Source organism: Aulonocara stuartgranti, assembly GCF_965226115.1.
Source record: "Aulonocara stuartgranti genome assembly, chromosome: 15".
NCBI lineage: Eukaryota > Metazoa > Chordata > Actinopteri > Cichliformes > Cichlidae > Aulonocara > Aulonocara stuartgranti.
This window is the reverse complement of record NC_138951.1, coordinates 33,306,942-33,331,189: the sequence shown is the minus strand read 5'-3', so window position 1 is coordinate 33,331,189 and position 24,248 is coordinate 33,306,942. Positions and strand designations below refer to the sequence as shown.

The 24,248-nt window shown below is 40.7% G+C and overlaps 2 protein-coding genes across 3 annotated transcripts in view; one reads left to right on the top strand and one right to left on the bottom strand.

Annotated features, from left to right (window-relative positions):
• mdn1 (midasin AAA ATPase 1) overlaps positions 1-1,783 on the bottom strand; it is a 62,748-nt gene extending 60,965 nt beyond the window's left edge. The window contains exons 1-3 of one of the 2 annotated variants that reach the window (XM_082505280.1): positions 1,511-1,783; positions 1,088-1,314; positions 697-921 (exon numbers count right to left, since the gene is read on the bottom strand). In XM_082505280.1, the coding sequence (XP_082361406.1) occupies positions 697-921; positions 1,088-1,314; positions 1,511-1,606 (548 nt within the window). In that variant the 5' untranslated portion in view covers positions 1,607-1,783. The remainder of the gene's footprint in view (positions 1-696; positions 922-1,087; positions 1,315-1,510) is intronic. The other variant, XM_082505279.1, reaches the window with a different exon arrangement.
• Positions 1,784-1,841: 58 nt separating this feature from the next.
• Positions 1,842-23,467, top strand: casp8ap2 (caspase 8 associated protein 2). Its single transcript, XM_082505284.1, has 10 exons — positions 1,842-2,168; positions 3,157-3,228; positions 8,645-8,719; positions 8,816-8,916; positions 15,059-15,133; positions 15,695-15,810; positions 15,964-18,260; positions 18,694-21,343; positions 22,386-22,485; positions 22,573-23,467. Exons 2-10 carry the CDS (start codon positions 3,195-3,197, stop codon positions 22,624-22,626), a joined length of 5,502 nt encoding a protein of 1,833 aa, XP_082361410.1. The 5' UTR covers positions 1,842-2,168; positions 3,157-3,194; the 3' UTR covers positions 22,627-23,467.
• The last annotated feature ends 781 nt before the right edge of the window (positions 23,468-24,248 follow it).

Sequence of the window (24,248 nt, the reverse complement as noted above, 5' to 3'; positions counted from 1 at the left end):
CGAATAGCAACACTAATGTGCTGATAGCATACTTTTGGCTTTGTCTAACAGCATTTTGTGATTAAATCTTCAAGTAAATATAATCCTACGTTAATTGCTATGACAAAATATGCAATTAAATTATAGATACTAACCAATTTGTGATGATTACAAAGGGCTTCTATCCAAATATAATATCTTTGGTAAACGCTAACATGTAGAAGGTAACATTCTTTCTCTCGTTTTGCATCTTTTGTCCGTCCAGTAATGCTTTCATTTGGAATACTGGCTCAGGATTTTGGATTGAGAGTGGAATGACTTATATCTTATATCAAGACAGGCTCCATGCTTTAGCATTATGCACTCAAATCAATTTAATACATCTGAAGTCAACTTTTTGAACTTAACACTAGCTGTGACTAAATATGTGCAAGTATTGCAACTAGTTGATTTTGTTTATTATGATTTATTAATGACTTTACGTTGTAGCAAAAGCCTTTGAAACAACTAAGCCAGATGGAGTAGCCAGCTAAAGAGTGCTCTTCTCCACCAACCTGAGCGTGCAGCCGAGTCAGTCCTGACAGGAGAAGGCTCCACCTTTATTTCCTTAAAAAAAGCTTCCCGTTTTTGTTTTTTTCCAGGACGCTTTTCCCCATATTGAAAATCCAATATCTATATCTAATGATATCTAGGTCTAAACATGACGCAGGCACATACCATCGCACCATGACATCACTGGTGAGGAGAAGGGACATGCAGGGGCTCCAGTCCCAGAGCATTCGGAACTTGGCACAATCACTCTGGAGGAAACGCAAAGTGGCACCCATTAGGTCACGCAGCTTCATCCTTCTGGGGCCATACTGCACAGCTGATGACTCTTCACTGGTGAAGAAGAGCCTCTGAAACACCGGAGGGGCATTGTCGAAGTACCTTGCACCAAACCTTGAGGAGAGGTGCTGAGAGTTAGTCAGGATACACTGTTTACTTTACTGTGTAAGAGTGTCACAGCACAAATGAAGATCAAGAGTCTCTAGGTCTGCACTGGGTTAATGAGCACAGGATTTAATAAGACAAACGTCAGCACCAGTAGTTTTCTCAGAACACTTACGTTTGTGCGTCAGGACTGATGCTGAGAAGCTTGCTGAGGGCCACACACAGGCGCTCATGGAGGTCATGGTTGACGCTGCCTCCAGCTTTCACCCTCTCAGCATTGCGCTCCAACAGGTCCAGTGTCAGAGGACGCAAGTGCCGTGCAATCAGTAGAGTATAATCCTTTTCTAGCAGCAGCTGAGCCAAACAATCCAGAATACACTGCCTGTCCTGCTGGCTCCATATCTGAGGAGACATCACGTGGGCCACACGTTTTACTATCAACCCAAAATAATTAAATCCTGTGGGTTACCGAGCCTGAACGTAATCTACAGGGTCGTGATCGCTAACACGTAAAGGAAAGGTTAACGATGCAGAGTCTCAATGTGAACATAAACACATTATTTCCATCATAATATGCTCAGGAAATAACAAATCTTACCTGCTTTGCTAGGTACTGGCTCAGCTGGCTGTGACTTTTGTCAATATGTCTCGCTATGGTGCCTAGTGATGACAGACTCAGTACTAAATTCTCCATCTTCTCAAATGTCTTTTCGTGGAGGGCTACAGCAAACACCAGCCTCTGGGATGTGTTGGCGATAATGTTTCCCTGCTACTGAAGAAAACTGAGAGGTTCATCACTCGCGTGTATATCTCAATACACAAACACGTTCTCTGGCGTTAAAACGCCATCCACATGTGAGTGAAGCCAGACTCCTTCCGGGTCAACTTCGTTACCTCCCCCTCCCACACTGCTTCCGTTTTCTGTCCTTATGTCGCGTGGTGATGACACGACCCTGGCCTGGCTGTCCATTTTTCCGGGAGTGAAGCAACAATTTGGGCTTGAGTGGAGCGTTAATTCTGTCTTTAACGCATTTCATTTTCTTTCTGACTCGGCGGCAGGAGCATGTTAGTTGCTCGCGAAGGCAGTGAGCGACAGTGTCGCAAATCTACCTAAGTGTTGAAGAAGATTTTTGCTAGCGGAGAGGAGGAGTGCGCAGGCTGCAGTGACAGACCGCGGGAAAATGGTACTTCCTGTGCAAAGAAGTCTTGGCGCGGCTTTACAGCTGTAAACAACAGGAGGGCACAACAATACGCAAGTAAGTTAGTAAGACGACTAAATCACAGCCACGTTACTCTAATGTTCTGCAGGCTAATTTTAAGTCACTTCTTTTGCTGACCAACTTTCTTGTTTCCTCCGGGTTAGTTAAGCAGACAGTCCCGAGTCGCTTTATTTGTTTGAAGTAATGTCCAGAAATGTAAAAAACAAAATAAATAAGCAGTCCATCACTTGGCTTTAAGAGGTAAAATGTGTCGTGAAATGTCTGACAAGATAAAAACGTTGTGAAAGGAGATGTTTGTTTGCCATCCTTGTCTTTTGTGTTTGTGTTAGTTTAATTCGGGTCAAAGGTAACAAGGCTAGGAACAAAAGAGTCAAAAAGACAGTGTTATATTTATTCAACGAAATTAACTCGGGCCCACAGTTTGATCGTTTGTTTTAACCTGAAAGGTTATGAGATTATCATTCTGCTTGGCTTTGTTCTTTGGTGTCTTTGAGCAGTAGGACGGGCTCTAGCTAGCGCAACATGTTACCGCCATTAGTCCACATTTGTCCAATATATCAACCGTCTGTCAACCGACATTATCTCTGGAATTGTGTATACCATTAGGTGTATGTCACAGTCGATCTCTGGGAAAATTCAGCTGTGTATCTATTTATTTATCTGGTTGTCTATCGATCTTTAATTGGCGACTTGTTTTTTGCCCAGCACTTCACCCATTTCTGATGTGGATCTGCATATATGTTATTATTCATAAAAGTAGTTTTATAAGAAATATTTGAACAATGAAAAAGTGTTGTTAAAAATAATCATCTTACCAAAATAAACAGTATTGCTCTCCTGCAAACATTGATTGAGTAAAAGGGCCTATTACTATTATTGGACCTTTTTGCCCAAAGTAACAGTAATTTATGGAAACTTGTAGAGCAGACTTTTAAGATTTTTTTTTTAAAGCAACTTTTGCATCAATCTTTTGTTTTGGCTTGGACAATAACAACCATCAATTTCCCTTTGGCTTTGACATCAGGTAGTCCTTAAGAAACTGCCACAGGGATCTTTGACAGGATGGAGAACGTTGACACCAGCCATGCATCTGGTCGTAAGTATACATTGCTACTTAAGAACTTGGAATTACTCATCAAAAATTGAATGAAAACGAATTCAATCCCACATTTGTAGATACTCTATTAAAATTGATTAAGACTGATTTTTGTTGGTCATTAACAGACCTTGGAAGCTGAATGTCCTATCTTCCATAACCTTAAATTATTGTTTGGGCCTCCATACACTGTCAGTGCTCGGCATTAAAAACATTAGTTGAAAGTTCAGGTTGTAAACATGCATGCTTTTAGTTATTAATTTCATGCTTTTATTCTTCTTTGGACTGGTGTTTGGTTGGCTGCAGTCAATAGACTTACATTAGTTTATGTTAGCTAACTAATACCAGACTAGGGCTGAACGATTATGGAAAATAATCTAATTGCGATTTTTTGCCCCAATATTGCGATTGCGATGCGATATGCGATTATTTTTTAAGGTATTTGTCTTCTGTATTATTAAACAAAGACAAGCAATACATCATATAGTATGGCCAATACTATATTACATTAATTTTAAACTGTTCTTTCCTGGAAGACAGACCTCTGTTATGATGACATGAGGTGATGCATGAATTGATGACTGACATTTTTATTTAACTTCTTCAATCACAACAGTATATTTGAACATACACAATAGTTTATTTTTAGCTTACAAACATCTGAGCATAAAGTGCTGACAAGGAACCCTGGTGTAAACATTAAAATGAAAGTCAGTACAATGTGCAGATTGCAGAAATATACATAAAAAAAATCAGTGGCTTTACCACACTCAGTTTTTCGACATCTGTGAACTACTAGACAGTCATTCAATTAAAAAATAATATTAAATAAATAAAACTAATAAATAAAAAATACACACATCTTACTGATCTCTGCAGTCAGTAACATTACACATAAAGTGCAAACATAATAGCAATTGTATAAACACACACACAAACACGCCTTTAAAGTTTAAAGGCGTGAAATTGGACGGTCTAGCCTTCTGATTAGCTAATCAGAAGGCTAGTTCTGATTAGCGTCACCGCTGTCTCGGTGGAGTTTAATAAACTCGGCCGTCTGCTTCTTGCTATCTAAAATATAACCAGACACTGGTGTAAATTCTCGACTGTCTCATACTTCTGTTTAATAAGTTTTCTGTTTGACGTTTAGTCAGCTGTGTGAAAACCAAGGAGGAACCCACCCGGGGGATTAATAAAGTTTTATTTTATCTAATCTAATAACTTTAATCTCAGCCAAACCGATTTACTCACGAACAAACAAAACACTGAAAAAAGCCCAACAATAACATTTTTAGGTTGTCTAAGTGACTTATATATTACGTTTAACCCGAGCAGCGAAACTCCGCGGTGATCTGAAAATGATGTGCCGGGAGTTGTGCCGTTCTCGGCCGCATCAGTAACCCTCGAGCTCCCGGCTAGCTGTCGAGCTGGTGGGTAGCAGACGCCTCTGAAAACGTCGAAGCACTTTTGCAAATATGGGATATCTTGATAAACCGAGCAGATATTTGATGTTTACACAACTACTTTCTCGCCTGAAAATATGTTAAAAGTTTATTTTGTGACCCAGAAAGATTAGTATGAGTAATTTTAAAACTTAGTAGCGGCCGCCATTGCTGGAAACTGGAGTTTGGCTGGGCCGCGCTATGAATTCTGGGATATGGTAGTAATTTGGACAGCCTTCGGCGCGTCGCTGTGACGTAATCGGTCTACAAATGCGGCCTCAGGAGGATGCAGCCCATGAATTGTATAATATAATCGCAGTATAATCGCAGCCTTTGCGGTTAGAAAATTGCACTTGATCATGTCGCGATATTATCGCAAATGCGATATATCGTTCAGCCCTATACCAGACCCAATAACTCAGAAGAAAACAACACTAAGACTAAAACTCAGTTTAAGGCGGTCACTTTTGTGCTGCTTCTGGCTGCAACAGTGTGTTTATGTCAAAACAAAGGATATATTGTCATGTAGAGCTGGGCGATAGAACGATAACGATATGTATCGCGATATAACTTTTACTCGATAGAGAAATTAAGCTATCGCGATAGACCTCGCCGCTCTTGTCCTCTTAAAAAAAAAAAAAAAAAAAAAAAAAGATCAGCCAATCCAAATTAAGTAGCGCAGAGCCGAACCAATCACAGCCGCAGCGTCACGTCGCGTGACTTGTAACGTACAGCACAAGTGCCAAGCCGCACGTGTGTTTGTTTGGGAAGCAGCCAGCGGGTAATGGAGGAAATGAGTGTGCCGACTAGAAAAATCAACCGAGCGTGACCGAAGAGAAAACAGATAATGGTTCCAACGCCGGAGAGATTGTCGAACGGAAGAGCCATAGAAGTTCCGTAGTGTGAAGGTATTTTGGCTATTTCAAGTCTGACAAAAAACAGAGTAGCGTGCACTGTAAATTGTGCCGAAAGCAAGTCTGGAAATACAATGAACTGGTGCATGCGTCACACTGTGCGCCACGTTATTGTTTCGGTGAAATGAATTTCTACAATACTGTTAATTCTACTCCCTGCAGTGTTTAAATGCTTACATATACACACAGTTACTGTCCGTCCACACATACGACTCGGTTCTGCTTCTATGCCCCAGCTTTGTTTACTTTTTCCCACCAAGGCTTCTAGACTTCTGATTGGCCAATATTTCTGCACGGTTAGGAATCGAGCGCCACCTGCTGCTTTGGCATGTTCATAGCAGCGTTTTCCTTCATTTCTCCCTTTATGTGTGGACGGGATTATTTTTTAAAACGAAAACAGAAAATCTCAGTTTTCAAAAATACCCGTGTACGTGTGGACGTAGCCTCAGTCTCTGACTGGAAGCGCTAATTCGTCATTCGGCTTTTGTCAGACTAAAGTAACTGTTAAAACTGTTTGAAAAGCTAAGCTATACAACAAGGAGAGATTGAGAATTTCCTTTTAGTTCTCAGTTTATTTGATATTGACAAAAGTTAGTCAGTTTTGTCTGTTCTTCTGTAACACAAACTAAGATTTATTTTTAGAATTAATATTTTGTTTCTAAGTGGAATTGACAATTTAGTAGTCTGTTTCGTTTGTTCTATTTTGAAACCTAAACGCTTTAGCGGCTGCCTTTTGTGTAGTTTGCAATATTTGCCTTTATTTATCTGAAAAAGTCTCATGTTCCTTAAGTACATCTACCCTGTTGAACTTATTATGGGAAATAAATATTTAAATAAAAACAAGCTGCTGATTATTTCACATTTTACTTGTGAGCAACGGCACATTTAAATCTTACAAATATAGTTATTTGGCTTATATCGTGATAGATATCGTTATCGCCTGAAATGAAAAAACATATCGTGATATGAAAAAATCTCATATCGCCCAGCTCTACTGTCATGTTTCACTGTCTATCTCTTAAGCATTCAGTGGTTATTTGTTGTTGTTTTTTTAGCTGCTCTGAAACGGGAAAATCCACCTGTTAGCTGTAATTTTAGGGTTTGTTAAGCACTTTATACATGAGGAGCTATGTGGAGGAGAGCCTACTTGAGTCACCAGACCAACAAGGAGTGTGACATGTCAGTTTTTTTCTCAAAAGGTTGGCTGTAAAGAGCCACCCAACCATGTGAGTCTATTGACCACAACCAACCAACCCGGTGATGTCAAATTCTGTACTGGCACAAGCTGGCGCTAAACATCTTCTAAAAACATAGAACTCTTAGCACTTATTTCTTAAATCCAGCTTCACAGACAGAGCTACATCTATGCCAGTTTTTAAGAGGAGGTCTCCGTGATGTAAATTAGCCTTTATACATGAAGTGTTTCATGTTCACTTTAATATGACTTCCATTGCATGCTTGCAATACTGCAGCTTGCCTTTTAAGTGGAAGCACCAAATGTGACAACAATACTCAGACTTTAGAGTGTTTCAAAGTTTGTGGAAGTCTTAAATGGACAAGCGTCATCATTACTTGCCAGACTGCTACAATTTTACATACCAGCCAGTCACACAAAAACCAGATGCTCTTGGTGGTTTTAAAATGTAAAGTAAAACAAAATGATTATTTGAGTTAAGTTCTTGTACTTCATTTGTCTCATTAGTTGGACACGTAATTCTACTACTTTCTCACGGCTCTTAATCTGTTTCAGTTTGAAAGTTTATAATTTGAATAAAACCAGTCTGCTTATTATCCACTGTTTTATTTATGTATGTACTAGGGCTGGGTATCGTCACTGATTTCTAGAATCGATTCAATTCCGATTCACAAGGTCCCGAATCGATTCGATCCACGATTCGATTTAAATCGAATCAAATCGAATTAAAGCTGGGAAATTTTGACAGTCAGAAATATTATAATTCAGATCAGTACATTTACATATTTTTGTATCAATAAAAAGGAAGCTGACACATGCAAGACTTTATCACAGGTGTAAGCGTCACAGCAGATGCCTTTGTGTCAAAGTAGCTGAAGATAAAACACAGAAAAACATGAAGGTGATTTTCCTGGCCTGGGATTTATAAAAATATTCTGCAGTACATCAAAAATGAAAGAAAACCATTAATCAGCATATGAACATTACCTCTGAAGTTACAGCGGTTTTATTAGAGACACGGTTAAGCGTTTTTGCATTTTGAATAATTTTAAAAAGTTTAAATTTGTTCAGTATTGAACAGCAGAAATGAGGTTTTCTTTTCGGAAGAATGTAAAAGGGAAAAAAACAGCGGCCGACAGCCTGTAAACAACAGTAGACTTGTGCGTAACAAGCAAGCGAATAATGAAGAAAGGGAAACTGTTCTTGAAGTACAGAGAGAGAGAGAGAGAGAGAGAGCTGTGCATCGCGGTGGAAGCAAAACAGTAAAAGTCAGAGTGAATTCATGACGATTTTATGTGAAGCGTTTGGATCTTCTTTTGCTGCTGGTTCGGTCAATATTGTTTGGAGAGAGATAAAACTAACAGCTTTAGAATCGGCGCATAAAGGGCGTGAACACAAAGCGCGGACCGCCGACACATCAGAATCAGCGAGCTGTCGGCTTTCAGCCCTGACTGTGAGAAAGGCGACATCTAACTGATTCTGATCCGCGGGTCGCGCTGTGTGTTTAAGTCTATGTGCAGAATCCGTGTACCTGCTCTCATTTACTGTCTTAACTGTTTGGTGGTTCTTGAAATTTTGTGAGATGTCACCAGAGATTCTGGCATTTTGGGCAAAATAAATTTATATTAAAAAATCGATTCAGGATTTTAATGAATCGATTTTACGTTATCCAAGCCAGAATCGATTTTAATCGATGAATCGATTATAAAAACCCACCCCTAGTATGTACATAAAAACATTCCTTAGAAAACATAATTTACATGAATGTAAGATTTTCGGACGCTACCATAATCATGACTTAAGACTTATGTGTAGAAGCTCTCTAACTACTGATGTATACTGATATATATGTATAATATCTACAGTCTTGGTATCTGAAGTAAGCGAGGAGTCTGTGGATATATACGATGGTCTGGACATCGGTTTTAACAGAAGTGCAGGTAAAAGCCCTTTCTGAAATGGTTTCACTTTGATCGGATGCATATTACCACTACTCTTGCTGTCGTAGTCTGAGCACTTTTTTTCTTTTTTTACAGAGGAGCCACCTTTTGTTGGTTCTCAGTTGAAAGAGTCAATGGATTTGTATGAAGAAATTGTGACAGAGGAACAGCAGAACAGAGAGTCATCATACGCTGAGGTAAGCAATTGCTCATTTGGGAATTACCGTATTTCCCGGACTACAAAGCGCACCTGAATATTAGCCGCACAAGCTAAAATCAGGGGAAAATCCTGTTTTGTACATACATTAGCCGCACCTGACCAAAAGCCGCAGGTGTTTCAATGTTGACTTATCATATGTAAGAGAATATGCACAAAGGGAATTGTCAGGAAAGAGATGGCTGTTTGGAGACATCACTTTTATTAATATTTTTAAAAACAAGTTATGGGTACATATTTGCATAACTTTTTAGGTATATGTACAAGTAGCGGTAATTACAAGTACGAAACATGTACTGTGCTTCATAAATGAGTAACAAATGTAGTACATAACAATAACCTACAGCACACCAGAAAAATAGATTCAGACTACCTTTTAGGCTCAGGTGCAGTGACACGGCTTTAACAAGAAGAAAAGTCAGTCATTCACCACCATCTTTCTCTTCTTCCTGCGCACTAAAACCACCAAAGTCCTCTCCTCCAGTGTCGGATACAAACAGGCTCAGGGTGGCTTCGTCATCCACTCTCAGCTTCTTTCATTCGTTGTCACTTTCAAAACCAAAGAAATCGAACACCCTCTGAAGGGCCGTGGCGGTGTCCTCCTCTCCATCATGCAGCAGTCCAGCCCTTCGAAATCCGTTGGTGAGTGTGGATGTTTTCACACTTTTCCACGCTGTCAGATTCCACCGGTGGAGTTGAGCATAACTTGCTTTTCGCAAGTTTATCGCCGCTCGTCATCCACGCCTCCCGCTGAACGCGTAGCGCTACTTTGAAGTTTGTTTTTCGCGCTACTTGTACAGCACTATGTTGCCTGGCGGATGGACACATGACCAACATACCACTCTTGAACCCCAAAACTGGTGTCTGATCACATGCCCTGCCGCCAGGCAACGTAGTGCCGTACAACAGCGGAACAAACAAAACAAATAGCCTTACGATATGACAAAAATCATGGACAATCCATAGAAAAGCCGCACCTGACTAAAAGCCGCAGGGTTCAAAGCTTGTGCAAAAAGTAGCGGCTTATAGCCCGACAATTACGGTATTTATTTTTTAACATGGGAATTTTTTGTACTGATAATTAGCTGTGAGGCACTGATAAGCTGTTTTTGTTTTTTTTGGGGAGTGAGCTTGACTGCTGCTGTGTAGAGCAGGGCGATATGGCCAAAAATATTTATCACGATATATATTTGAAAATTTGCGATAACGATATAACTGACGATATAATTGATGCGAGACAAAATACAACTCCACAACATTACTAGCGCAAAAAGACAACCTTCCATTTATTTTCACTTAAACAAGAAGCTGGTTTTTATGTACATTAAAGCTTTATAAAAATTTAACAGTGCAAATGCAAATTCCTTGCTGAGAGTTTAACCAAAAGGCATTTCCAGTAGAAATGGGCTGACATATCCTGAGCATAACCATGTATAATATCCACTGAAGTTAAAAAGAGGTGCTTTGCAACATTAAACTGCAGTGTGCAGTACGTATTTTTCGGACCATAAGGTGCACAGGATTATAAGGCACATTAAGCGAAACAAAGCAGTCAGATAAATCAAACTTTATTAAACTCATTCTTCTTGCTTCCTCCACTTCTGTACCATTGATTCATTAATGTTAAATTCTCTGGCAGCTGCTCTATTCCCATGTTGTTGCAGTATATTAATGACTAACCTCGTATTGTGGATGGATTATCTCAGTTGTTCTCCTGACTGAAGTTTGGTCCGTTTACAGCATCCTGCCATGCGATTGCATTTGTCTCTAACCATGAGGAACCTTCACGTTAACTTTTATAAGTGGAAAAGTGTTAGTGTTCGTCCTCCAGCTTCACTGTTTATGTTATGCTAACATAGCTGTGTCGCTAGCGATCACGTAGCACATCATTATATACCACCTAGCCCAACTTCAGTAACCCTACAAACGTCACTGCTGTTTAGTTTCCTGTCTTCATTTATGTTGGAAGTGATAGCAGGAAGTGATTTTTTTTTTTTCCAGAAATCTCTCAGTCAGAACATGCTATATCATGCTTAGGTAACTAGCGAAACTAGCGAGCTAACTTCCGCTAGCTCCCTGCTAACTTCTAACTCCGTTAAATGTAATACATTTTGTTTTCATGGATGCCTGGAAGTTAAACTTCATAGTTACACCTGGTAAAGCAGCAATGCTGATCGTTTTATTAAAGATGAAAGAATTTAGACAGTTTTTAACTCTCAGTGATGCTGCAGTGTTCGTTTGACCTGAAGAGGGGGGTTTAGGACCCAGATTAGGATAGGATAGGATAGGATAGGATAGAACTTTATTAATCCCTCGGGTGGGTTCCTCTGGGAAATTCGATTTCCAAAAAAGCACAGCACCGACAGAAGTTACAGAGTTATACACACACACATATATATAAATACAGAGACAATATAAATAAAATATACGAAGGGGATAAATAGAATAAATAGGAATAAAAAATAAAAATACAAGTGAATTGCACATTTCAAGTATTGAGTCTATTGCACTGTTGACTATTTACAAAAGTATTGCACAAGGTATTGTACAGTGAGGTGAAGAGGCACTACAGCTTAGTTGTTCCCCCCTCCTTTGTCCTCCTGTTTCCCCTCCCTCTCCCCTCCAGAGAGGAGTTAAACAGTCTGATGGCGTGTGGGACAAAGGAGTTTTTAAGTCTGTTAGTTCTTGTCTTTGGGAGAAGCAACCTGTCACTGAACAGACTCTTCTGGTTGTTAATGGCCGTGTGCAGAGGATGTCTGGCATTGTCCATAATGTCCATCAGTTTCTTTAATGTCCTTTTCTCTGCCACTGTCACCAGAGTGTCCAGCTTCATGCCGACCACAGAGCTAGCCCTCCTGATCAGTTTCTCCAGCCTGGATGAGTCCTTCTTTGCTGTGCTGCTCCCCCAGCACACCACAGCATAGAAAAGTACTCCAGCAACCACCGACTGGTAAAACATCCTCAGGAGCTTCCTGCAGATGTTAAAAGACCTCAGCCTCCTGAGGAAGTACAGTCGGCTTTGGGCTTTTTTATACAGGTGCTCTGTGTTGCATGACCAGTCCAGTTTATTGTCCACCCACAGCCCGAGGTACTTGTACTTGTTGACCACCTCCACCTCCTCCCCCTCTATCTGAACCGGCAGTGGACCTGCTCTAGACCTCCCGAAGTCCACAACCAGTTCCTTAGTCTTTGAGGTGTTGAGTTGCAGGTGGTTTGTGTGACTCCATGCGACAAAGTTCCTCACCAGACTTCTGTACTCCTCTTCCTGATCATCCCAGATACACCCCATGATGGCTGTGTCGTCTGCAAACTTCTGAATGTGGCATAATTCAGAGTTGTAGCAGAAGTCAGAGGTGTACAGGGTGAAGAGAAGAGGGGACAGCACAGTTCCCTGTGGTGCTCCTGTGCTGCTGACCACAGTGTCAGACGTGATGTCCTTCAGCCTGACGTACTGTGGTCTGTCGGTGAGGTAGTCGGAGATCCAAGCCACCAGGCAGGGGTCCACCTCCATCCTGTTCAGTTTTTCCTGAAGCATACAGGGCCGGATGGTATTAAAGGCACTGGAAAAGTCAAGAAACAGGATCCTGACCGTGCCTTTTCCCCCATCCAGGTGTGAGTGGGCTCTGTGTAGGAGGTACAGGATGGCATCCTCCACTCCGACACCTGCCTTGTATGCAAACTGTAGTGGGTCCTGGGCATGTTGTACCTGTGGTCGGAGGAGGTTGAGGAAGAGCCGCTCTAGAGTCTTCATAAGATGTGACGTCAGTGCCACTGGTCGGAAGTCATTCAGCTCATTGGGCCGGTTCTTTTTGGGGACCGGGACGATGCAGGATGTCTTCCATAGGGCGGGCACTCTCCCCAGTCGCAGACTGAGGTTGAAGACTCGTTGTAGCGGCTCCCCAAGTTCAGCAGCACACGCCTTTAGCATCCTAGGACACACCTTGTCTGGGCCTGCTGCCTTTCTGGGGCGAAGCTTCCTCAGTTGTCTCCTGACCTGATCCACTGTGACACTGGGAGATGTTTGGGAAGAGGGGAGGGGGGGAGATGTCTTGCTGCTGAGAGAGGGATTGGAGGAGGGGGGTGTCATGGTGTCAGGAAGGGGGGGAAGCGAGGGAGGTAGGAGAGTGGGGATTGGACTCTGTAGTGAAGGTGAGGGTGGGGGGGTTGTGGGCTGGTCAAACCTGTTGAAGAAGTTGTTGAGTTCGTTTGCCTTACTCCCAGATTTAAGAGCATCTTAGTCCGACAAATACGACAATAACGACGGCCGCATGCATGTTCTGCAAAAAAATATGCTTTGTCGTGTATTTGACGGACAAACACCAAACCAGTTCCACATCACTGAAGTTCCACTATTTTTACAAACCAATTCTGGTTCATCTGTTTCACTCAACAATCGGCCATGTGCGTATGAAAACAAAGGCACTGCGCATGCGCGTTTTACTCATATTCTATCGCGATATTTCATTTTCCTATCGTTGCCTAACATTATACCGGTATTACCGTGAGCGGTATAATATGGCCCAGCCCTACTGCTGTGTTTCAGTCTTTATTAGAGATGGCACAATACCACCTTTTAATGTCCAATACGGATATAAATTTGGATATTTGCCAATACCGATATGAATCTGATACAGTTTTTTTATAATCAATAAAACTGTTTTTTAAATGTCTTGCCACATTTTGTATAAGTTTATGCTCAAGTTTAAAAAAACAAAACAAAACACTAAAGCTATTCTATTATACTTGTATGCAAAAAATACACTTCACCCAAAATATTTTGCAGTTCAGCAATACTGATCTTTTTATTTAAACTTTTAGCCAAATTTTAAATCTAAATATTTAAGTAATATTCAAAAAGTATTTTAAAATGCAGGTTCATGCAGAAAAGAAGTGCAATATCAGCACAAAATAATGTTTATATTCAACAACTTAAAAGAAAACCCTCCAAGTTGTATAATGGACAATTTTATACTTAAAGCTTAACTTAAATGGACATCCAGAGTGGAAAGCAGTGCAAATAAATGCAAACACGGTTTCATGATACTCATCTTTTATCAAGATCAGGGCTGGACTGGGACTAGAGACCGGCCCACCAGGTATTCTAGAAAAAGCCATAAAGCCTTTGAATGAAAACAAACGCTGTTGTGAGAGTGATGTACACTGTCTTGTTGGTATATATGTATTATTTCTATACATTGCACATAAGATAACCACTTTGGTTGTAAGATTCAGATAATTATTTATTGAAAGCTAGACATTTTAAACGAGAATAAGAAAGAAAAGTATTACTTTGTGTCCCCCTTTCCCTGTTAATGCCCTACCTGGCCCCCTGGCAAAACTTTGCTAGACCCGCCCCTTCACAGTTACCAGCTGTTAGCTCAATAGAAAAGGATCCTGGTGTTATTTGTCTCTCAGAAACAGTTCATAACTTCCCTTCAACTCATTCATGTCACCTAAAAGGTAAATCTGTTTCTCCATCACCTGTTCAGCTCAGATGATTCAGTAATGACATCTCCTGGTTTCATCTTTGTGTTTCCCTCTCATGCTAAGGTCATGAGCTGGATTATGCCATGTCGCAAGTTTTTTGAGGTGCTTTTGTGATATTTAATAGATCGAATTACATTTTTTTTATTTCTCCCCGATATCTGAACCAGTAATTTAGGTCAGGATCGGACCAATACTGGTACTGTATATCGGATCGGTCCATCTCTAGTCTTTATATTATCATGATGTTCTACAAAGTGTAGAAACCTTGTTATTGGTAGGTGAATATGGGTTAGTCTATGAAATTAGAACCACACTGCTAAAAATAAGTCCTTTGTCAGTTACAATAAATATTAAATTAGTACTCTAGATCTGATTATTTCTGTATAAATCAAGCAAATTCCAAAAAGAATCAATGAAGTGAACTGATGGACTGCTTAATGATTGAGTCGATTACAAGCAGATAAGCTGAGACGCTTCATATTTCAGCAAAGGTGACCCTTGCTCAATATTTGGGATCATGATTGCCATTTTTGTGTAAGCAGAGAATAGCACTTGGATATCACAGGACGTTGAACGTTTGCCAGAAGTCATCATGCCAGCTGTTTCATAGGCCTTTTGTTTTTGTGTCTCTGCAGCTGAAGTCTGGGTTCAGGACAGCCCAAAACCATATTAAAGAGTTGCGCAGGAGACTGGAGCAGTTGGAATTACAGGTGTGGGTTTTTATTTTTGTTTTTATTTTTTTAGGGGGGGGGTTAAATAGAGAGTAGGTTGTTTCATGAGAATATATTTTACTCGGCCAGCTTTCATTTATCGTTTTGGAAAAAATCTTCTGAAGAATCGGATTAGCCTCAATCACCTTTGTAGAAAACAAAGCAAATGTGTGTGTTGTATGTATGTTTTCACCCAAACCAAAAAAAACATCTGTTCCATGATTTTTTTTTTTTTTTATTGGAGGAGCCAGTAGGGTCTGTGTAGGTTCTCAGTCCTACAGGTCCTCCAGGTCATGGTAATCTAAGGAGCTTGGAAAGAAAGGGACTGAATTTCTTTACCTTTCATCTGAGAACTTTCTGCAGATGAGAGATGAAATGTCTGTCTTCAAGAAACTTAGAACAAAGTTACCATAAACACTACTATCTTCACTAAGACAGTTTTGTTTTAAGAAAGACTGTGTTTTCTGTAGGTGGAATGGGTCTACATTATTGAACTGCATGGTTTGGTTATACGAATTCATTTTACCACTAACATTTTGTGTGCCTTCTGTTTGAATATAGAATACAGGTTTGAGAAAGGAGAACTACTCTCTCAAAAAAAACATCTCTACACTTTTACAAACGGCTAGAAAGGAGGTGATACGAAAAGATGCAGAGATTCAGAGGCTGAGTCAGAGGTACGTTGGTTCTTTTTCGTCCTTCTCCGTTAGGTTACACTGAATACTGGTTAACGTTATGCATAAGGGCAATATCATAAGACACGTAGCAAGGTGTGACATCAATTATTGGCTATACTGAAACAGCAATGTTTTAATTGTTGGGTTTTGCAGGTCTGAGAGAGGGCAGTATCATCATTATCCATCTTCCATACAAAATGTGCGGGATCCAAATCTCTCCAGTCACAGCTCCACCAGTAGGCTGGTTTCTCCACCATCCCGTCCGCCTCCTTCTCCACCACTACCGCCATCCAGTAATTTTCCACCTCCCAGCGTAGACCAGCCTCCAAGAGATGCACGTCAGTCCATGAGGAAAGAAAGTCATAGTTTGCCCAGAGCATCAAAAGCATCTTGTCATAGCCATTCAAAACGAGACGGTGAAATAACTGACAAACAGACGGAGTCAGATAAACACAAATCCAGTCACAGAGAGCACAGCCATCCCAGTCAACATTCTGAATCAATACATAGGAGACATAGAAGTGTTTCAGATGCTAACAATGACAGATTTCACAGAGCAGACAAAGACTTGGTACAAAGGTGTGATTCAAAGTCATGTCAAAGAAAAAGCTACTCGCACGATGGGCACCGCAGATCAGATGAGGTTAAATCCTCACCCACGATTTTGCAAACTACAGCTTCGGATGACAAAAAAGATGGCAGGAGACACGATAAAGCTAAAACGGCTGCATCGGACCCTAAACACAGTGCATCTCACAGCTCAAAAGAGAGCTACAGCCGAGAGCTTGAAAAAATCAAGACTACTTGCAGCTCTTCCAGAAGTTACAACTCAAAGGACTGGAAAAAGTCTTCTGTAGATCAACATGTTATACGATACAGAGATTCCTCCAAAGAGAGGGAAGGGGCTAGACAGAGAGATCATCAATGGAAAGGGGAAAGGCAATATAAAGATGAAGTAAGAAAAAATCATATCAATGACAGTCAGTCCCACACAAGCAGAAAATGTGAGAAGCTGAGAACCAAAGAATCAAGTAAAAGTGACAAGGACAGATGCGCAAAGACTAACACGGTCTTTAAAACATCACCTGAAGAAACCAATATAAGCAAGAAAAACTCTGAGGAAACTAGTCCAAACAGGAAACTGTGCTTTATGGAAACATTGAATTTAACCCTTTCACCAATTAAGAAGCCAGTATTACCTTTTGGTGGGAGCCTGAAAGATCCTGTACCAGTGGGAAAGGATGTTGAAAAGGGCTCAAAGGAAGATAATTTGCAGCCTAACATGGAAGACATGTGTGTCATTGATGACATAGAAAACATTGAATTAGAAGGAGAGTTGAGAGATATTACAGAGCAGTCTCTGAAGAACCACAAAGTTTTGAGTTGTGAGAGGACACTTGAGGCATCAGATGTGGAAGGTATTCAGGAAAAAGACACAGTCTGTAATAAAACTGCCGTAGCTGACAATTCAGTCCAAACTACCTCAACTAACAGCCAACCCTTGGATATTACAGCAAAGCAAGTGAGTGCACACCTTGCAGCAAAATCACCAGGGAATAGTTATGCAAAAGCACCAGACGTGTCAAAAAATAATGAAGAAAATATGAAGCTAGTCTCAGACAGTAAGGCAGCTGAATGTAGAATGGCGGAGGCCAGAGACCCCATAAATCCAGTTGACAAGCCAGGAAGGATTTCTAAACAAATTCCAAGCTATGACCTACAAAAAGCTTACTGCGAAAATACTGCCGATTCATGTGCTGAGATTACTGTGGAGTCCACTGTGGAGCATCTTGAAGCTGCAGTACAGCAGAATGCCTCTTTGGAATCACGTGCAGAAGATGCCGATTCATCACAGCCAAAGAAAACAGATATGACTGACGAAACTAATCCTGTGTGTCAGACTTCCCCGGCTATCAAGTCTCAGGTCTGTCAGCAAGGTTCTCCTGCTTCTTCTACTCCAATTCATCTGAAAGGGAATTGTGAAAAGCAAGACTGTCGTAAAGATGCAGATACAGTGTCCAGCACAATCAGCCTGGAGTCCCTTCCACAAGAAGGATTGAGTTTGAAAGAGGCTATTTACGTTTTAACACAGACAAATGAAGACACTGGAGACAGTAGCGCTAGCGCAATTGAGCCGAGCTCTTCAACTAACTGTATCGGAGTGTCCAAAGTTAGCAGCACAACAGAGGAGAAGACCCTACTAAAAATTTACAGTGACATGACCACCACACCCAGCAAGAGCTGCAGCCCTAGAAATGGACAGGAAAACCATTTGAAGCCTTCAAGCTCTGTGCTATTACTACATGATGAGGACTCTATGATGCGCACACTGAATAATCTGAAGAGAATCCCAGATGCCATCAGTCCTTTGAGGAGTCCAGTACGGGTAATCAAGAGATGTCTTCTCCATGTGCATAGCAAGCCTGGTCATGTAAAGAGCCTTCAAAAAGGTAGTTATCCTCCTTTCAAGTCTAGTAATCTATATTTCAAAACTGGCAAGTTTTCCATTGAATGCTTTCCATCTTGCCAAGGATACTGCTTACAAGCTTTACTATAAGCCTTCTCTTTACTAACTGCTAATTTCATCTCATTTCTCATCTCACTGTGTCTTTTATGTGCCTGTCCTCTGTCACAGCTGCATCAGCACAATGTATTTTAAGAAATTGAACACCTCATTTCTCCTTTATAAAATACATGTTTGGACTTTACCTTAATTAGCATTACCTGTTACGTTACAGTAGTGCTTTTGACATCCCCAGTGGATCTTTGTTACTGTTCTGAGTTGGGTTTAAAATTAGCTCTGGCAAAAAATACAAAAATGTACCATCTTATACATTTGTTTGACTCTTCTATCTGACTGTTATCTATTTCTTTCCTGTGCAGATTTTTCCAGTACAGCTGTTGATGCCAACTCGGAGAAGTTGGATGTAAATAAGGAGAACAAATATCCAGGTTCTCCTGCAAAGCGAGACGTGGTAAATTCGGTGGATAAAGTGTCTGACTTGAATTCAAGTCGTTCAGACACAGATCTGGAGGAAGGAGAAATTTTAAGTGAAAGTGATGAGACGGCGGCAAGTTCACCCACTACTACAACAAAGAGGGCAAAACTAGCACAGCCAGTCAGAAATAAGTCAAGTCCTAACTCTGTTTTAAAGAAGAAGCTTGCAGAGAGACGGGCTGCTTCTGAAGAAAGTCGTGAAATTTCAGGCGTAACGACACAAAGTCCAAAAAGTCGTTTTAAAACAGTTTGTCCCGCAGCAAGTAAAGCTTCTTTTTGTACCATCGAAGAAATAATGGAGACGTTTAAGTTAGTCCGTGCCGAGATCCGGAAAAAGTACATGAAGCTTCATAAAACTTTTCCCAGGAAGAGTTTCTATGGAATGATGGATAATTTCCAAAGGTCCTTTTTAGAGTTTGTGGATGGTGCTCATTTTGGTAAGATATGTGATCAACCAGGGGAGCTCAAGTCCAGACTGAAGAAACTCATTGAATCTGTGTTTGGCAAAGTGTCAAATAATGGCATTGTGAAACGAATATTTGAACAACAAGCAGTGGATTTGAAGCAAAAGCTGTGGGACTTTGTAAATGTCCAAGTTGACTACTTGTTTGTGGATATTCACACAACGTTGAAGAGCTTTTGCAAAGCCTCAAGACCTCTGCCAGAGGACAGTGACGGTGAAAATGTATCTCAACAGCCTCCCATGAGAAAGGCATCATATGAGTCGAACCAAGCACAGCCGGCTTCCACCAGCCTGAATCAGGCCAAATCCTGTGCTGTGGTGTCTTACAAAAAGGGCCTTGGAAGCAGAGGCAAGGACATCAGAATCACACACGGGTCTGAGTCGCATCCACTGAACTCCCCAAATACACAAGCAGAGTTCCTTCTTCCTAAAAATCCACCTGCAACTCCTGAAAAAAATAATATACCTTCTTTGGTGGTCACTCAGAATGGCTCTTTGCTTGACAGAACTGACTTTGAGCTACTCACTGAGCAACAAGCTTCCAGTTTAACATTCAATCTGGTCAGAGACTCTCAAATGGGTGAAATTTTCAAGTGTCTTCTGCAAGGTTCTGACTTGTTAGAAAGCAGTGGTATCGCTGGAGAAAACACTGCCTGGTCCCTCAGTACTCCAAGGAAAGATGGAGAAAGAAACATAAGCATCATCACACCATCAAAATTTGAGTATCGATCTAAGCTGCTTTCCCCAGCTAAATTTGATACCCCTTCTAAACTTTTTGCCACCTGGTCTAGTATTTCACCTCGCAAAATATCCTCCTCTTGCTCAAAAGATCAGACCACACTGAACCCGGCTTTACTTGATGAAAATTGTCTGTTAGAAGTTCCATCGCAAAATCGAGCACTGTTGCAGGCCAACTTGGCCTCACAGAAGTCATATTCACTTCTAGCTGAAGATTTGGCCGTGTCTCTCACCATTCCATCACCTCTGAAATCTGACAGTCACCTCAGCTTCCTACAGCCATCCGCCTCAAGTATGTATGTCACGTCCACGCCAGAGAACGTCATCAGCGCCCACATATGCGAGGATGCTCTGCTGGACGGGGAGGATGCCACAGAGCATGACATACACCTGGCTCTTGACACTGATAATTCCAGCTGTGGCTCTGGCAGCAGTTTGGCCTCAGAAACACCTGCCACGTCTTTTGTGTTTAAGCCCGACATGGCGATGCAGGCGCTAGTGATGGAAAAGTCCAACGATCATTTCATTGTGAAGATTCGGCAGGCGAATCCAGAAGCAGATAGAACTCTAACTGCTAATGAGAGCTTACGTGAAACACTAACAGAGGAGCAGCACATAGAAGATAACACTGCAGCTCAGGATAGTGAAGCTGGTGTTGCAGAAAAGTTTGAGAAAGCTGTCTCTTTGGCGGGCAGTTTCTCTAACGTTGCTGAAAGCTCTGTTTTGTGTCCAGCTGGTACTGAATCCAGTGTCTGTCTCACTGAAGGTAAAGACTTAACACTATTAAACAATCAGCCAGATGACATGCTAACTCGACACACTTTTTCCAAAGAGACCCTGAAAAATCGGTCTGACGGTTCTCCTTCAGATAAGTGTTTGAACAATGTTTCTGAAAACACAGTTGTTAATGTTAACATAAGCCCTTCAAAAACTGTCTCAAACAAGTCTCAGAATAAACTCATTCCCTCTAAATGTGCTGTGTCAAATAACTGTCAAACTACTGAAAGCTCTTATACAAATCAGAGGAGCCGAAAATTGTCTTCACACGTGTCAGACTCGAAGAACAATGATGTGGACATATCTGAGTCAGAGAGAAGCCTCGTGATAGCAGAGGACACGAGCAGTTCACCCGACAAAGGCAGAAAACGAAAGAAGCACCAGGACAAATCAAAAGCGAAGAGGTTGAGGAAGGAAAAAAAGAGTCCAGAAGTCGTGCTTCCTTCCAAGGAAGCAGATGAAGATTCCAAATCATCTATGGGCTGTCTGTCTCCCAGCAGTCTGTCTGCCAAGAATGTCATCAGGAAGAAAGGCGAGGTGGTGATGGCCTGGACTAGGTCAGTAGTAAAGTGCATCGTGTTCTCTCTTTCCAAGGAGTGTCTGAATAGAAGAATGAATACTAGTTGCATATAGTCAGTATTGGTTTCACAATATTTCAGCAGAAAATGTCAAATAGAAGTTGACCTGTGATGGACCTGTTGGCCTCCTCGCAGACTCAACATTGCAACTTATAGACACTGCATATCTGTAATCCCTGGCCATACTGGTCTAACGTCATCTTTCTAACAAAGCTGATATAGATTAATATGGCTTGCTGGTTGTTAAGCTGTGGAAATGTTAGACAAAATAAAGCCACACTGAAATGGTGTCAGCTGGTTTGAAGTCAACTCCGTCTAAACATTAAATAAGTTAGCTCTGACACTTGCAGCCTATTGATGAAACATTTTCTCTCTCCTTGAATGAGCACGTCAACGAACCAGCTGAGGTTACAGCTCTAGTACATGTGCTGTTCAAGTGGCTGTCAGTTTGGCTTTTACTGCTGTACACTGTATAAACATAGGAAGTCCTTTGAGTGCTAAGATTCAAAGGGCTCTGTATGAGTGCTGGTCCATTCACTACAAGAGCTTTGTTAAATATGTCTGTATTTTGGGGGGAGTTGAAACTAGTTTTGCACACTGTCCCCCATGTTTAGAAGTTAAAAATTAATTGATGAAACTAACAATATAATAATCAAAGTAATTTTAATACACAGATAAGGCTCCTTGGGATCAATAACTATCTGAGGGCTAGAACCTGTGGACATTAATAAATATTACATTTTTGGGTTGTTTAACTCATTGTGGTGGCAAATTTGCAGTTATCTGAATGTATTGTGTCTGTGTACCTTGTATAAGTGTTGCCAAAATTCAGCCTTGTTATCAAAGAAGAGATTTTGATCTGGTAGTTTATGCTCATCTAATCAGAATAGTCTCACTGAATGTATTTTTAATGTTTCATTCTACATTATAGGGCTGCCACTAATGATTATTTGTATTGTTACTGTGTAAGAAGTTTAGCTAATTAAATAGACTACTCAGTATCTTTCATCTCCTTCATCAGAGATGAAGATCGAGCTATTCTCATGGACATGAAGACAAAAGGCGCTTCACGCGAGACTTTCTCTGCTTTGTCAGAGAAACTTAACAAGCCTTCAGGCCAGGTAGATAAATCTTGTTTCTTTCTTTCTTTTTCTTTACTTTTGTTTAGTGTAAGCATCCAGTAACTGTTAACTGTTTGTTTTCCCCAGATTGCTCACAGATTTTATCAGCTCATGAAGCTTTTTAAGAAGATGGACACCTGATGCCTCTGAATATTTGTGTATATGGTTCTTATTTTGGAGCATATTCATACATGTGCCAATAATTAAGGTGATATGATGACTTGATCACCACACAGAGTGCTGTATCTGTCAAAATCTGGAGCTTGGTTTGAGTCAAAGGCTGGGAATTCATAACTGTCTCTAAGGATATTGTGTTACAGATGCAGAACTGTACCTGCTCTTGCTGTTGAGAAAGGAATTCAAAACGTTTGAGATTTTTAGCAAGCCACACAGGATCATCACAGAAGGACGTGATGTGGGCCACAGGATTCCACCTTTTTTACCTTCCTATCTCGACTTTTGCAGACATTGCAGATCTCAAAACAGTTAATGAGTCATAATATCAGTTCCCACGTCCGTAAATTAGTTTTTCTCCAAGCATTTGGGGGAAACTATCCTCATAATGAGAAGATTTCAGGTTCCAAAACAAGTATGCTCACTATATTTTACATATTGAGTCAGATTCTTAGTTTAGAGGTTAACACATGACCTGCCATTAAACCTTGATCTACAGGGCTCATAGTTTTAGTCTTTTGACTTGGAGTCAGTGTTAAATTTTGTGTTAAATGTTGGATCTTGTTTTAATGTGTTTGTGTGTGGGAAGGGAGTGCTTCATACATTTGTTTACATGCTCACTCCAAGTAAAAGACATTACATCATTACATTCATTTCTTAATTTGTGAGTGCGTGTGTGTGAGAGAATGACTGAATGAACCCTCGTATCTGTGAGCTGCAGTGACAAGTTTGCTTGTTACTAACGAGAACTATGTAATGACATATTGTAAAAAATTCTTTACTGAAAATAAAAGTTTTATTTATTTAATGGACTGGTGCCACACTTTTCTACATACAAGCTGGATTCATCAAATACAGTCGTTCAAGTGTTTGTTTGTTTTTCCAATTACTATGTGCTTTTTAAATCTGATGGGTGCAATGATCCAACTGTGGGTTCAGCATCTTCAGTTACAGACTGAAAATGAAGGAGGGTTCATTCCTCATTTCATTAAAACTCCTGAACCACAACAAGCCACATTAAACTTGCTAATTTTTGAAGGCATATAAAATCAACAATATGGATTTTGTCATTACGTGCAGGGGTTACGATGGGTCAAAGCTATGCAGTAATCATCTCATTTGTTTTCTTGAATGATTAATATGTTTTGCAGTGATGTCTCCAAAGGTTTATCCAAATGATCCTCTGTTCTGCTTCCAGGTGATACTGCAGAGAAAACAATGTCACCCCATGTTTTGCCATTTTGCACATTTTCAATTGTTTTATAAAAGAGAAAATGGTGATACATGTATTTCAAAACATCATGTGTGGACAAACCATAAAGAACTAGCTGGATATTTTGTGTAGAAATCACAGTACAGCATCTTTCTTATTGAGTCATTTACTTTGCTTCTCTGCTACACCAGCATTTATTGTTCACCAACCTGCCAAATCTCACTTTAAGCCCTGGTTCTCTTTCAGACCTCACTATGGGGGTGCCTTCTGGTGCACTCAATCATTGAAGCTCCACTTCCACCACATTGGTCTAAGACCGATCAATCATTTCAAGGACACCGGGTCCCCTGACCCCCTTTATAATAGAGTGTTCACA

Coding starts and splice junctions, on each gene's coding strand:
- casp8ap2 (XM_082505284.1), top strand. CDS start 3,195: ATGGAGAACGTTGACACCAGCCATGCATCTGGTC. Junction 15,811..15,963: donor ATTCAGAGGCTGAGTCAGAG/GTACGTTGGTTC, acceptor TGGGTTTTGCAG/GTCTGAGAGAGGGCAGTATC. Junction 22,486..22,572: donor TTAACAAGCCTTCAGGCCAG/GTAGATAAATCT, acceptor TGTTTTCCCCAG/ATTGCTCACAGATTTTATCA.